Here is a 15,114-nt window from a genome sequence, read left to right on the forward strand (position 1 = left end):
TGTCTCTTTTTATTTTTTATAGGGCAGCACATTTACCTTTCCGCAAGGATCAATGGTAATCTTGTTGTCAGACCCTATACTCCAGTGACCAGTGATGACGAGAAAGGATATGTGGACCTAGTTATCAAGGTGTTGTAGCTTGATCATTCCATAATCTATTTGTGAGCTATTTGTCTTTAAAGGAAAAGTTCTGTTAAAACCCTCATTGAAAGGTTAACATAAAATTACATGAAGCACATTGAATTTAGTAAAGAGCATAACGATAGCCTTACTGGATCAGACCAGTGGTCCGTCTAGCCCAGTAGGCCATCTTCACAGTGGCCAATCCAGGTCACTAGTACCTGGCAAAAACCCAAAGAGTAGCAACATTCCATGCTACCGATCAGGGCAAGCAGTGGCTTCCCCCATGTCTTTCTCAATAACAGACTATGGACTTTTCCTCCAGAAAATTGTCCAAACATTTCTTAAAAAAAAAACCAAAACAAATACTGCAGGCTATGTACAAGATACAGGCACTATTTACTATAACATAAATAAAACATACAACCTTATTACCGACCACACGCCTGAGGAAGGCGTGCTGTCCGAAACACGAACCGTGTTGGGTCCCTTGGTCGGTAATAAGGTTGTATGTTTCATTTATGTTATAGTAAATAGTGCCTGCATCTTGTACATAGCCTGCAGTATTTGTTTTGGTTTTTGCTTGCTGCTTGTTTTACTGCAGTCTTTGTTGGATTTTTCTTTTGTTCTGTGCTTTTCAAACCTTTCTTAAAACCAGCTATGCTATCCACTCTTAACTTTTCACTAAGTGAAAAAATATTTCCTCCTATTGGTTTTAAAAGTATTTCCCTGTAACTTCATCAAGTGTCCTCTAGTCTTTGTAATTTTTGACGGAGTAAAAAATGTACCCACTTGGACCCGTTCTACACTACTCAGAATTTTTTAGACTTCAATCATACCTCCCCTCAGCTATCTCTTTTCCAAGCTGAAGAGTCCTAACATTTTTAGTCTTATTAAAGAAATCCCTGAGTTTCTTGTCATTAACTTTTATTTTATTTTTATTTTATATTTAATTTATTTATTTATTGAAAAACCGGTGTGCAAAATAGTCACCAATATACAATAACATTTTTCTTTTACATTAGCACAGCAAATACCCTCCCCCCCCAGCCCCCCACCCATCCCTACATGCAAAGCAATAAAAGTGCATACAGAAAAAAACAACAATCAAAAATCATATATTCAAGAGATGACTACGAGCATGGGGGTAAGATCCATCCAAAAACGCTCCCAAATCAGACAGAAGCAATGGCCTTGAAGTATCAAGGTCTCCAAATTATACAATCATAAAGGATCTCCCTTGACTATAGGACAGAGGCTCATCAGACAGCCAATTGGTCAGAATAGCCTTTTTCCCCATCAGCATCATTCTAGCCACAAATGCTGACATACCTTTTAGGTTTAGGGGAAGCTAGTATAGAACCCAAACAATGCTCTTGGAGTTGGTATCCACCTCTGACCCCATAAAGCATTAAGGAAATGACTCGAGCAGATCCAAAACTGAGTGATAAGAGAACATATCCAAAACATATGTCCAATGATGCATGCGCTTGATCACATTTAAGACGACCATGAGATTGTGTGATGCCCATACGATAAGCAAACATGGGCGAAATGTAAAGATGTATTAAGAACTTGAGTTGTAATTCCCAGTGCAGTACACTAAAAGTTAATTTTCTTGAATTATTTAATACTTGTTACAGTTGTGCAGCTGTTAGAGCACAATGAAGATCTTCTGCCCATGCAGTCACCAAAATCTCAAAATTGGTGCCAGGTTGACAGTCCACTAGGTCCACTAGGTGAATTGTCATTGGCTTTTAAAGTAGTAGTAATTGTTCTCGTAAATTTTGTATTATATATATATATATATAATATACTTGTTATCTATATATATAAAATCGGAGGTATGTATGTGTGTGTGTATGTGCCGCGATCACGCAAAAACGGCTTGACCGATTTGAACGAAACTTGGTATGCAGATCCCTCACTACCTGGGATGATATGTTCTGGGGGTCTCGCGGCCCACCTGCACACGCGGGCGGAGCTACAAACAGAAAATCAGATTTCACCCATTCATGTCAATGGAAAAAATGTAAAAAGCTGCCATTCTCACAGTAATTCCAACTACCTGGGGTGATATGTTCTGGGGGTCTCGCGGCCCACCTACACACGTGGGCGGAGCTACAAACAGAAAATCAGATTTCACCCATTCATGTCAATGGAAAAAATGTAAAAAGCTGCCATTCTCACAGTAATTCCAACTACCTGGGGTGATATGTTCTGGGGGTCTCACGGCCCACCTGCACACGTGGGCGGAGCTACAAACAGTAAATCAGATTTCACCCATTCATGTCAATGGAAAAAATGTAAAAAGCTGCCATTCTCACAGTAATTCAAAAACGGCTTGACCGATTTGAACGAAACTTGGTATGCAGATCCCTCACTACCTGGGATGATATGTTCTGGGGGTCTCGCGGCCCACCTGCACACGTGGGTGGAGCTATAAACAGAAAATCAGATTTCACCCATTCATGCCAATGGAAAAAATGTAAAAAGCTGCCATTCTCACAGTAATTCAAAAACGGCTTGACCGATTTGAACGAAACTTGGTATGCAGATCCCTCACTACCTGGGGTGATATGTTCTGGGGGTCTCGCAGCCCACAACTCTATGTTGCTTGCTCAAGGGTGGGTTCACCCAAGAATTTATATGTTCTTGCTCCAGGAGGTGAAACTAAAATGTTGTTTATAATCACGTTTTGCGTTAGTTGTATTGTATTCATTTTGTCAAATATTTCACATTATAATTTGAATATTGTACTTTTTATTAAGCTGTAAAAAAATAATTTCATTCACCACTATAAAGTATCTTTATTTGAATCCATTTACAGTGTTATTGCTATAATTAAATACCCGTGCAATGCCGGGGCATCAGCTAGTGTTTTATATATATATACCGTATTTTCACATAGATAACGCTCACCCGTGTAAAACGCGCACACGGGTATAGCGCGTGAAAAACACAAATTTATGTACAGAAATTTTTATATACCGCACACACCCGTATACCGCGCATGCTGCCCGACTCTTCCGTCGCCGCCTGACTCTCCTTTCGCTCGCCCCGACTCTCCTCTGGCCACCCCGACTCTCCTTTCGCCGACCCCGACTCTCCTCTCCCACTTGAAGTCCTGTCCCCACCCTGAAAGCCTGATGCCCCCCCGACGTCCGATTCACCCCCCCCCCCCCCGCAGGACCGCTCGCACCCCCACCCCGAAGGACCGCTCGCACGCACTCCCACCCGCACCCCCACCCTGAAGGACCGCTCGCACCCCCACAGCCTCCCGACCCCCCTATCATGTAGAAGCTTCTACCGGTGTCCTGCTGCTTCCTTTTGGCGGTCCCGACTCCCCGACACGATCGGGGCAAGAGGGAGCTCAAGCCCTCTTGCCCCAGCCAACCGCGGCACCCCCGACACGATCGGAGCAAGAGGGAGCGCAAGCCCTATTGCCCCCCCCGACTCCCCAACACGATCGGGGCAAAAGGGAGCCCAAGCCCTCTTGCCCCGCCTACTCCCCAACTCCCCGACAATATCGGGCCAGGAGAGAGCCCAAGTCCTCCTGGCCCTGGCGATCCCCCCCTCCCCCGCTAGTTGTTCGGGCCAGGAGGGAGCCCAAACCCTCCTGGCCACGGCGACCCCCTACCCCCACCCCGCACTACATTACGGGCAGGAGGGATCCCAGGCCCTCCTACCCTCGACGCAAACCCCCCTCCCCCCAACGACCGCCCCCCCCAAGAACCTCTGACCGCCCTCCCAGCCGACCCGCGACCCCCACGACACCCCCACCCCCCTTCCCTGTACCTTTGTGTAGTTGGCCGGACAGACGGGAGCCAAACCCGCCTGTCCGGCAGGCAGCCAACGACGGAATGAGGCCGGATTGGCCCATCCATCCCAAAGCTCCGCCTACTGGTGGGGCCTAAGGAGCTTAAGCCAATCAGAATAGGCCCGGAGCCTTAGGTCCCTCCTGGGGGCGGGGCCTTGGGCACATGGTCGGGTTGGGCCCATGTGCCTCAGGCCCCGCCCCCAGGTGGGACCTAAGGCTCCCGGGCCTATTCTGATTGGCCCAGGCGCCTTAGGCCCTACCAGTAGGCGGAGCTTTGGGATGGATGGGCCAATCCGGCCTCATTCCGTCATTGGCTGCCTGCCGGACAGGCGAGTTTGACGCCCGTCTGTCCGGCCAACTACACAAAGGTACGGGGAAGGGGGGTGGGGGTGTCGTTGGGGTCGCAGGTCGGCTGGGGGGGCGGTCGGAGGTTCTTGGGGGGGAGGGGGGTTGGCGTCGAGGGCAGGAGGGCCTGGGATTCCTCCTGCCCGTAATGTAGTGCGGGGTGGGGGTAGGGGGTCGCCGTGGCCAGGATGGTTTGGGCTCCCTCCTGGCCCGAACAACTAGCGGGGTGGGGGGGGTAGCCAGGGCCAGGAGGACTTGGGCTCCCTCCTGGCCCGATATTGTCGGGGAGTCGGTGGGGCAAGAGGGCTTGGGCTCCCTTTTGCCCCGATCGTGTCGAGGAGTCGGGGGGGCAAGAGGGCTTGAGCTCCCTCTTGCCCTGATCGTGTTGGGGGTGCTGCGGTTGGCTTGAGCTCCCTCTTGCCCCGATCGTGTCGGGACCGTCAAGAGGAATCAGCAGGACACCGGTAGGAGCTTCTACATGATGGGGGGGGGGTCGGGAGGCTGTGGGGGTGCGAGCGGTCCTTCAGGGTGGGGTGCGGGTGGGAGTGCATGCGAGCGGTCCTTCGGGGTGCGGGTGCGTGCGAGCGGTCCTTCGGGGTGGGGGTGCTAGCTGTCCTGCGTGGGGGTGAATCGGACATCGGGTGGGGGGGAAATATGTAAAAAAAAATTTTGTATAACGCGCAAGGGTGTGCGCGGTACGTAAAAACCACGTATAACGCGAGAAAATATGGTATATATATATATATTCTAAAGCAGTAGTCCTCAACTTGGTCTTCAGGACACACCTAGCTTGTTAAGTTTTCAGAATATCTTCAAAAGATATACCCAGACTTCATTATATTCAAGTGCAATGCCCTGCCAGGCACTGTACCCTGTGCCCCTTCCTCCCTGCTCTGCCAGGCTCTGTATCCAGCCCCCCCCCCCCTCCCTGCCAGGTTCTGTAACCTGTCCCTCCCAATGCCTTGCAGGCCTCTACTGGGCCTGCCTTATGTCCGAGTGGTCTAGCGGTGGGCCGAGATAGGAGAATTCCTGCCCATCTCGTGTCCTGGCCGACTCTTAAGAACTTTTTCCTCCCCTGCATACCTTTTGAATCCCTGGTGGTCTAGCAGTGAACCATGGCAGGAGTGACCTTCGTTTCTCCTGCCTGTGCTGAGCCACTAGCTGATTGGCTGCTGCTAGTTCACATTCTCACAAGAATTTGTGGCAGCCAATCGGCTAGCAGGGGAGAGGGACAAAGGGATGCTGGCTATGAGGAGGAATAAGGTGGTGGGGAAATATACTGGATGAAGGGAGTGAGAAAGAAGGATACTGGACAGAGAAGTGTACATAGAGAGGGGTTGTTGTATGGAAGGGAGGACAGGAAAAGAAAGAGAAGATGCTGGAGGGGGCAAAAGAGGTGAGAAAAAAAAAACTAGGGAATAATAGGATAATGATTAGGAAGACTGGGATGAGGAGGATGCAGTTAAGAAAAAAAATCAAAGACTGATTGGTAAAAATGAAAGAATTTGACAAGATATAGAAGCAGAAGAATAAATGAAGGAAAGGTAAAAGGGAAAGATCAGTCAGAGGTGGATTTAGAAGAGGAAGTGAAGAACAATGGGAGAGATGTGGTAGATATACTGAAGACCTTGGGGAAAAGAGTTAAGAAAAGACAGTGAAAATTAGAAACTGGAGAATCGGACAAACATGAACAGAAAAAAAACACAGAAGACATAGAAATAAGAATATTGTATTTTTAATTCAGTGAATTGAAAATGTTAGTTCTTCTAATTTCTCAATAGCTGGTGTGTTTGATAATCAAGGGCCCTATGTAATTTTTACAGAGTACCGTAATCTTTTTATAGGTAGGATTGTTGCAGTTTGAGTCCTGGGAACAAGAGCTATTGTGGCTTGGTAGCTTGTGGTTTTGTCTCTCTCTGCAGGGTTTTGAGTTATTTCACACAGTGTCTGGCAGTGGAAGGACATGCAGCTATTCCAGAGATTACACCATAATTTGAGTAATTGTGTACGGTAAATTGTATTGGGACAGCTCCTTTCCCCCCATTGAGGACTATGGACAATGCTACATAAGTGAGGTTTGTACAGGGTTTATACAGATTTACAGAGCACTAAATTTCCCAGTTCCATATGGGAGATTTTAGGTCATTTTTGACTTTCTGGCAACCCTATCAAGATATGTATTATGGAACATACAACAAGGAAAGTATAAAAAGAAACAATATTCTGTACAATTGTCATTTTATAAATCAAAGTTCTAGCTGCTGAACTAGAGAAAGAGATGTTCAGCTGACAGGACTTTGTTTATAAATGTTTATCAACACAACTAATATACTACTTTTATCCTAAAGCAAAAAAAAGAAAATAAATAGAATTTTTTTTTTCTACTTTTGTTGTCTGGTTTCTGCTTTCCTCATCTTCTCTTCATTCAATTCCTTCCATCCATTGTCTGCCTTCTCTCTACCTCTTCCATATGTTCTGTGACTATGCAGCTCCCTTCCATCTCTCCCTCCCCTCCATAGTCTAGCATCTCTGTCTTGCCCATTTCCTTTCAGTGTCTTCTCCCCACTCTCTCTTGCCCATTTCCCTTCAGCGTACGTAGTTCAGCAGCTTCCCTCCCTCCCTATCGCCCTGATTCTTAACCACATCCTTTAAAATAAAAGCATCTTGGGTGTACCTAACACATTCTGAAAGCTCTTTCCTCTCCCATAGACAGGGTATAGCAGCTCACTGCTGATAATGTTGGGAGTGTTGCTGATGCAATCCCATGTGAGTCTCAGGGTCAACTAATGCTGGAACTATCTCTCAGATGTAAAACCCATCAACACTCCCTCCCTTCCTCTCATCTTACTGTGGTGATTTTCTGGGTTTTCTTCTGTCTCCCAGCTGCCCGTGCTGGCTTTCATCAAGTTGCGTGTGGCGGTTGAAACTTCTCCTCTGACGCAACTTCCTATTTCCGGTTGTGTCGGAGGAGAAGTTTCAGCCGCCACACACAACTTGATGAAAGCAGGCTCAGGCGCTGGGAGACTGAAGAAAATCGCCATAGTAAGGGGAGGGAGGGAGGAAGGAAGATAGATGTCTGATCGCAATCGGTGACCACACTAGTTCCCTCTCATAACTGCATAGACAAGGCCATTCACCGCTCCACGGGGTGGTGAATGGCCTTGTCCCCGTACCCACTGCGACGATGACTTTCTCCCACCGTTTTGGCGGGTATCAGCCACTGTGTCATTCTTTATTCTTTAATTCCCCACACTGCTTTTGGGTATAATGTTTCTGAAAACTTGGATTTACTAAAAAAAAAAGTCTTGTCTCCTTCCTGGATCAGGGTAACTTGGCATCTCTGGATTTCACTCCCATCTAGAAGACTATATAGTTTTAAGAAAATGTTGAAGAAACATCTCTTCTGTAAATATGGGACTTGATTTATAGTTTTTTGATGCAAGGCACTGATAGCCTCTTTGTAATTTTAGGAGGCTTTAGATTATTATTATTATGTTATATTGATGTTTGATTTTTTGTATGTGATTCTGTTTGTGTATGTACTTTACTGTGACCCGCCTTGGGAAAGGAGGGGTATAAATAAAGAAATACAAATACTTTGTGAAATAATGCTTACAGTTACAATGTTAGTTTTCCGGGAAATCTGAAACTATCTAGAGCAAGGGTAGGCTGCAACTCAGTTGGGTTTTCAGGATTTCTTCAATGAATATGCATGAGAACTATTTGTACATAATAGAAAGAGTGCATGCAAATAGTTATACATATTCATCAGAAAAATACTAAAATCCTGCCTGGGCTGCAACTTGAAGACAGAGGTTTCCCACCCCTGAGCTAGAAGGATTTTTTTATATATAGAAGACCCTTGGGACCAATATTCCCTCTAAGCCAAGAAACCAGACATGCAAGCCATGATGTGTTCTGAGCAGCAGTTGGTTTGGGCTGGGCTGATGAGTAATTTAAAAAAATTATGCCTAATTGTATTTAAAAAATTGAAAAGCTGCTACTGCTACTTGTGTATATTGTGTGACAAGGGGGGTTCTTTATTTATTTTTTAAATTTAGCACACACCTTGTAATAGGCCCAGTTTGAACTGGAGATTCCAGAAAAATCCTCCCAAATAAAATGCCAAATGCAATTCTATGAGAGTAGAGCTTCAATCTTATGCTGCATAGAAGCTTAAATACAGTGAAACATAGCAGTTAAGGATCCTCTTTTCAAACTGGCACTATCCTTGGCCCCCTTAAAGCAGTGTTTTTCAAACCAGTCGTCAAGATGTACCCAGCCAGTCAGGTTTTCAGGATATTCTTAATCAATATGCATAAGAGAAATTTGCATGCATTGTCTCCATTGTACACAAATCTATCTCGCATTTCATTGTAGGTATTCTGAAAACCTGACTGGCTGGGTTGAGAACTCCTCTAAAATACCCTCCCCACCCTCACACCATAGTCTCGCATACATATACCATATTTATTTATTTGGCTTTATTAACCACCTTTTCCTGAAGATTCACCCAAAGTGGTTTATAATACATTGAATCAGGAGTTGGCAATTCCGGTCCTTGAGAGCCACAGGCAGGTCAGGTTTTCAGGATATCCACAATGAATATAAATGAGATGGATTTGCATGCACTGCCTCCTTGAGATGCAAATCTAGCTTATGCATATTTATTGTGGATATCCTGAAAACCTGACCCGTCTGTGGCTCTCAAGGACCGGAATTGCCTACCCCTGCATTGAATAGTGATCAGGTACTCTTAAGTATTTTCCCTATCTGTTCCGACAGGCTCATAGTCTAACTGGTTCCTGGGGCAATAGAGTGCTAAGTGACATGCCCAGAGTCACAGAAGAGCAGGCTGGGGTTGAACTTGCAACCTCAGGGTGTTAAGGCAACAGTTCTAATCACTAGACATATATAGAGGTTTGAAAGAATTCCATGAGCCATGCTCTATATACTTTCCCTGCTTGTTGCTTAAAAGATGGGTTTCAATTTAACAAGGATATCGTGGTAAGAATTTGTAATTCTCATGATTATATATAGGTTTCACAAATTTTTCTCAGCACTCTGGTCCAGCCTTGTATTTTAAGCTACTGTTTTACAAAGTATTAAACAACTTAAGTACAGCTTTCCTTTTCAGTGTTTAATTTCTATGCAGTTGCAAAGCTAAATACCGTATTTTTCGCTCCATAAAACGTACCTGACCTTAAGACGCACCCTAGATTTAGAGGAGGAAAACAAGAAAAAAAACCCCCCCATTCTGAACCACATTCTCCCTGCCAGGCTCTGTACCCTGTCCCCCCTCTAGTGGTCTAATGGTAGGCCGGGACAGGGCACAGAATGGACAGGGCAGGCAGGCAGGCCTAGTAAGAACATAAGAATTGCCGCTGCTGGGTCAGACCAGTGGTCCATCATGCCCAGCAGTCCGCTCACGCGGCGGCCCCCGGGTCAAAGACCAGTGCTCTAAAATGAGTCCAGTCTCATCTGTGTATGTCCCAGTTTATCAGAAACTTGTCCAGCTTAGTCTTGAAACCCTGGAGGGTGTTTTCCCCTACAACAGACTCCGGAAGAGCGTTCCAGCTTTCCACCACTCTCTGGGGGAAGAAGAACTTCCTTACGTTTGTACGGAATCTATCCCCTTTCAACTTTAGAGAGGACCCTCTCGTTCTCTCTACCTTGGAGAGTGTGAACAGTCTGTTTTTATCTACTAAGTCTATTTCCTTCAGTATTTTGAATGTTTCAATCATGTCTCCTCTCTGTCTCCTCTTTTCAAGGGAGAAGAGGCCCAGTTTCTCTAATCTCTCACTGTACGGCAACTCCTCCAGCCCCTTAACCATTTTAGTCGCTCTTCTCTGGACCCTTTCGAATAGTACCGTGCGTTTCTTCATGTACGGCGATCAATGCTGGATGCAGTACTCCAGGTGAGAACGCACCATGGCCCGGTACAGCGGCATGATAACCTTCTCTGATCTGTTCGTGATCCCCTTATCATTCCTAGCATTCTGTTTGCCCTTTTTGCCGCCACAGCGCATTATGCAGACGGCTTCATCGACTTGTCGATCAGAACTCCCAAGTCTCTTTCCTGGGAGATCTATCCAAGTACCGCCCCGGATATCCTGTATTCGTGCATGAGATTTTTGTTACCGACATGCATCACTTTGCACTTATCCACATTGAACCTCATTTGCCATGTCTCTGCCCATTTCTCGAGCTTGATTATGTCACTTTGTAGATCTTCGCAATCACCCTGTGTCTTCACTACTATGAATAACTTTGTATCATCCGCAAACTTAATCACCTCACTCGTCGTACCAATGTCCAGATCGTTTATAGTGGCAGGCAGGCCGACTTGGTGACAGGCAGGCAGGCTCCAAACCCTCACGTACCCTAAATCATCCCCCCATACTCCCCCACGTACCCCCCCAGTTCCTTAAATCATCTCCCCATACCCCCTAAGTGCCCCCCAGTACCTTTTTTAATTATACCTCCCCCCCCCCCGTACCTTTAAAAATCCCTCCCTCCCTCCCTAGATAGTTCTCTAGGTTGGTATTTTAAACATACTCCCACCCCAACCCTGATACCTTTTTAAAATTCCTCCCTCCCTAGACAGCTGTCTTGATATTTTAAACATCCTCCCACCCCCCTGGTACCTTTTAAAATCCCTTCCTCTCTTGCTAGCTGTCTCCTCCTATTTTCTAGCCAGTGGCACAGAGGTCAGAAGTGGGCGGAGGTCAGGAGCAAAGTTTATCCCAGGACAAGCAGGCAGGTATTCTCACTAGTGGGTGATGTCATCAGACAGAACCCCGGTACGGACGTCTCACAAGCACGTGTTGCTTGTAGAAACTTAAAGTTTCTAGATGCCCACACCGCGCATGCGCCGGTGCCTTCCTACCCGGAGATCCGGGCGTGTCTCCTCAGTTCTTTCTTTTCCGCGGAGCTGAGAAGTTCAACTTCATCATGCGCTAGCTGAATTCAGTTAAATTTGCCTTCCTTGTCCGCGTTTTCGCTTTCTTTTAATTACAGTTAACAGTTCTTTTCTTTGCGGTAAAAAAAAAAAAAAAAAAAAGAAGATTATTTCCTCCAGCGGGTCGAACGGGCCGGCCACGTGGCTCAGGCCCACTGGCTTCGACCTCGCGGCGGAGATTTTCCGGCCTATGTCCTGGCCAATCACCGGGTTTAAAAAGTGCAGCAAGTGCCAACGCGCGATTTCACTCACGGACCCTCACTGGCGCTGTTTGCAGTGTTTGGGCCCTGACCACATTCCGAAATCGTGCAGGCCTTGCTCTACCCTTACGGCACGCTCATTCAAGCGGCGTTGCCTATTGTGGGAATCGATGTTCAAGATGGACGCAGCTAAGGATCCCTCAGCCTCCACTTCATCCGATACCTCCCCGGTTCGGGCGAAACCGGCATCGACCCCTCCTGCATCGAGCGTGGTGAAACCGGCAGCGCTCGCCCCGACACCATCCACGAGCTCGACGTCGGTGCCTGCCCCGGTCTCCTCGGTTCAGGTACCTCTTCCTTCCACAGTGCCACCAATGGTCATCAAAGTGCCGAAAGCTACTAAGCAGAAGCACTCGGCCTCGAAGGAGCGCGATGTCCGTGCAGGAGGACCCCCTTTCGGTGCGGATCCCTCCTTATCGGCTTCGCTACGGTCCGTGCTGGAAGCTCAATTCGTTGAGCTCATGCAGACCATCGGACCCGGGCTCATCGCTGCCATACAGGGTGACCTCCCGGTACCGATCCAAAGGGGCGGTCCGCCCCCTCCCCCTCCCCCACACCGTTCGACCTCGACAACCGACGAGGACGAACGGGGGAGGGCGGCGATGCCCACGCGGCAAGCCTCGCTTACCGATATGCCGCCATTAGAACCCATTATGCCTCCGCGCCAACATGGGACCAGACCTCCGATCGATACTCGAAGCCCTGGGCATAGTCAGGAAGAGTTCTTCCGTACTCCTTACCAGACTTGGGTAGCATCGCAAGAACCCGCATCGCAAACCCAGTTACGATCCACCGCTTCCAGCCCTATCCACTTGGGGGCCTCGGGAGACCATGCGATGCACAGACGATCCCGATCCCCGTCCCGCCACCGAGACGGGCACCGATCGAGACACTCATCCTGGCACTCCTCACGCCATTCGGAGGTGTCACCGCAGAAAAAACTGCAACGTAGGGGATACTCCTCATCAGAGGTGTCCCCTCCGAGGGGCCCGGAGTACGAGGAGACACCGGTGCCCGATTCTCCTTGTCACTCCCCGATGTCCACGGACCTGGAGGCCTCATCCTCCTCCAGCCCGTCCCACAGACCGACGCTGGCGGAACAATTGTCCTTCTCATCATTCCTCCGACAAATGGCGGATGATCTGGATGTGACCCTTGACACGGGCTCCAGATACTCCAAAGAGTATCTGGACACCATGCATTTACCTAACCCTCCAACGGAGTCGCTTCGGCTCCCCTTGCATAAATTACTGGACCAGACCTTCATGCAGTGCTTCGAAACGCCGTATTCCATACCGGCGATCCCCAGCAAACTCGATGCTCGATACCGCATCGTGCACCATAAAGGGTTCGAGGGCCCTCAACTCTCCCACCAATCCCTACTGGTCGAGTCCTCTCTTAAACGCTCTCATCCCTCCCAGGTCTACGCCTCTGTACCGCCGGGCCGAGAGGGGAGAACGACGGATAAATTTGGTAGAAAATTCTACCAAAACTCCATGATGGCGTCACGGGTGCTAAACTACAACTTCTTTTTCTCTTCCTATCTGGAGTTCTTCTTGCCGGTGCTCCGCAAGTTCACTCCGTTCATAGACAACCAGGCTTGATTCGAGTTCGAGGAAGTGGTAGCCTCCCTCTCCCAATTACGCCTCCAGCTGATGCAATCCTCCTTCGATGCATTCGAACTCTCGGCACGCGCCGCCGCAAGCGCGGTAGCTATGCGTCGCCTGGCATGGCTCCGTACTATCGATATGGATCCCAACCTACAGGACAGACTCGCCAACGTACCATGTGCTGGAGCTGACCTGTTCGATGAGTCTATCGAAACTGTTACCAAGAAGCTGTCGGATCATGAAAAATCCTTTCAATCCATCCTGCGGCCCAAACCCAAACCTCAACAGTCTCGACCTTCCAGGCCACCCCTGATTTACCAGCGGCGTTACATGCCCAGACAAACGCCTGCTGCGAGACAGCCTGCGAAGAGACAACCTCCCCAGAAGTCTCAGCAAAAACTTCAGCCACCGGCTGTACCTAAGGCTCCCCAGCCCTTTTGACGCCCCCCCCGGGAGCATAACCTCGGCCTCTCCCATAGGGGGCCGCCTCCATCTTTTTTACCACCGATGGGAGGCCATAACCACGGATCTATGGGTCCTCTCCATCATAAGAGAAGGATACTCTCTTCAATTCCACCGGGTCCCCCCGGACCATCCTCCAAGAGAGTATCCTTCAAGCTCGACGCAGACCGCCCTTCTTCTTCAGGAAGTCCAAACCTTACTTCAGCTTCGGGCTGTCGAGCCGGTCCCGTCAGACCAATTGAACCGAGGGTTTTACTCCCGGTACTTCCTCGTCCCGAAGAAAACGGGCGACCTGCGACCCATTTTAGACCTTCGGGCCCTCAACAAGTTCCTGGTCAAAGAGAAGTTTCGCATGTTGACTTTGGCTTCTCTATACCCCCTCCTCGAGCAGAACGACTGGTTATGCTCCCTGGATCTCAAGGAGGCCTACACTCACATCCCCATTCACCCGGCCTCCCGAAAGTCCCTCAGATTTCGGGTGGGAAATCTGCACCTACAGTATCGAGTGCTACCATTCGGCCTATCTTCGTCCCCCAGAGTCTTCACAAAGTGCCTGGTGGTAGTGGCCGCAGCACTCCGGGACAGGGGTCTACAGGTGTTCCCATACCTCGACGACTGGCTCATCAAGGCCCCGTCAGCCCCAGAGGTCACTTCGGCGGCCTTGGCTACAACCTACTTCCTCCAGAATTTGGGCTTCGAGATCAACTTCTCCAAGTCTCATCTACAACCCACCCAGTCCCTCCCCTTCATCGGAGCGGTCCTGGACACCACCCGACTCCGAGCATTCCTGCCTCGGCAACGCATGGAGTCTCTTCTTCATCTCTGCCAGTCGGTGGCTACTCGCCAAACCCTACCGGCGAGACAACTGATGGTGCTCCTGGGCCATATGGCCTCCACAGTACACGTGACACCCTTTGCCAGACTCCACCTCAGGATCCCCCAGTGGACCCTGGCATCACAGTGGAATCAGACATCCGATCCACTATCCAAACGCATCGTAGTCACACCTGCTCTTCGGCAGTCTCTACTTTGGTGGATGACCTCTTCGAATCTATCCAGAGGTTTGCTGATGCACTCTCCCCCCCATCAGAAAGTTCTCACAACCGATTCGTCGAATTACGCATGGGGGGCCCACCTGGAGGGTCTCCGCACCCAAGGATTCTGGACCAGTGCGGAAAGACTACACCAAATCAATCTATTGGAACTCAGAGCCATCTTCAATGCGCTCCAAGCTTTCCAACACCTACTCCACGACATGGTAATCCTCATTCGCACAGACAATCAGGCCGCCATGTATTATATCAACAAGTAAGGAGGCACGGGCTCGGCCCTCCTTTGCCAGGAAGCTCTACGAGTCTGGGACTGGGCGGTGCGCCACAACACCCTACTCAGAGCAGTATACATCCAGGGGGAGAACAACGTCTTAGCAGACAAACTAAGCCGTCTGCTACAACCGCACGAATGGACTCTCCATTCCAACCCCCTTCACCAAATCTTCACGCAATGGGGGACGCCTCAGATAGACCTCTTTGCGGC

At 48.8% G+C, this 15,114-nt stretch overlaps 1 protein-coding gene across 1 annotated transcript in view; it reads left to right on the top strand.

Moving 5' to 3' along the window:
* The window catches only part of LOC117363881 (NADH-cytochrome b5 reductase 3), a 133,175-nt gene that overhangs the window by 74,830 nt on the left and 43,231 nt on the right, over window positions 1-15,114 (top strand). Inside the window, exon 4 of the mRNA XM_033952390.1 lies at window positions 23-129. Within this exon, the coding sequence (XP_033808281.1) occupies window positions 23-129 (107 nt within the window). The remainder of the gene's footprint in view (window positions 1-22; window positions 130-15,114) is intronic.

Source organism: Geotrypetes seraphini, chromosome 7 (genome assembly GCF_902459505.1).
Source record: "Geotrypetes seraphini chromosome 7, aGeoSer1.1, whole genome shotgun sequence".
NCBI lineage: Eukaryota > Metazoa > Chordata > Amphibia > Gymnophiona > Dermophiidae > Geotrypetes > Geotrypetes seraphini.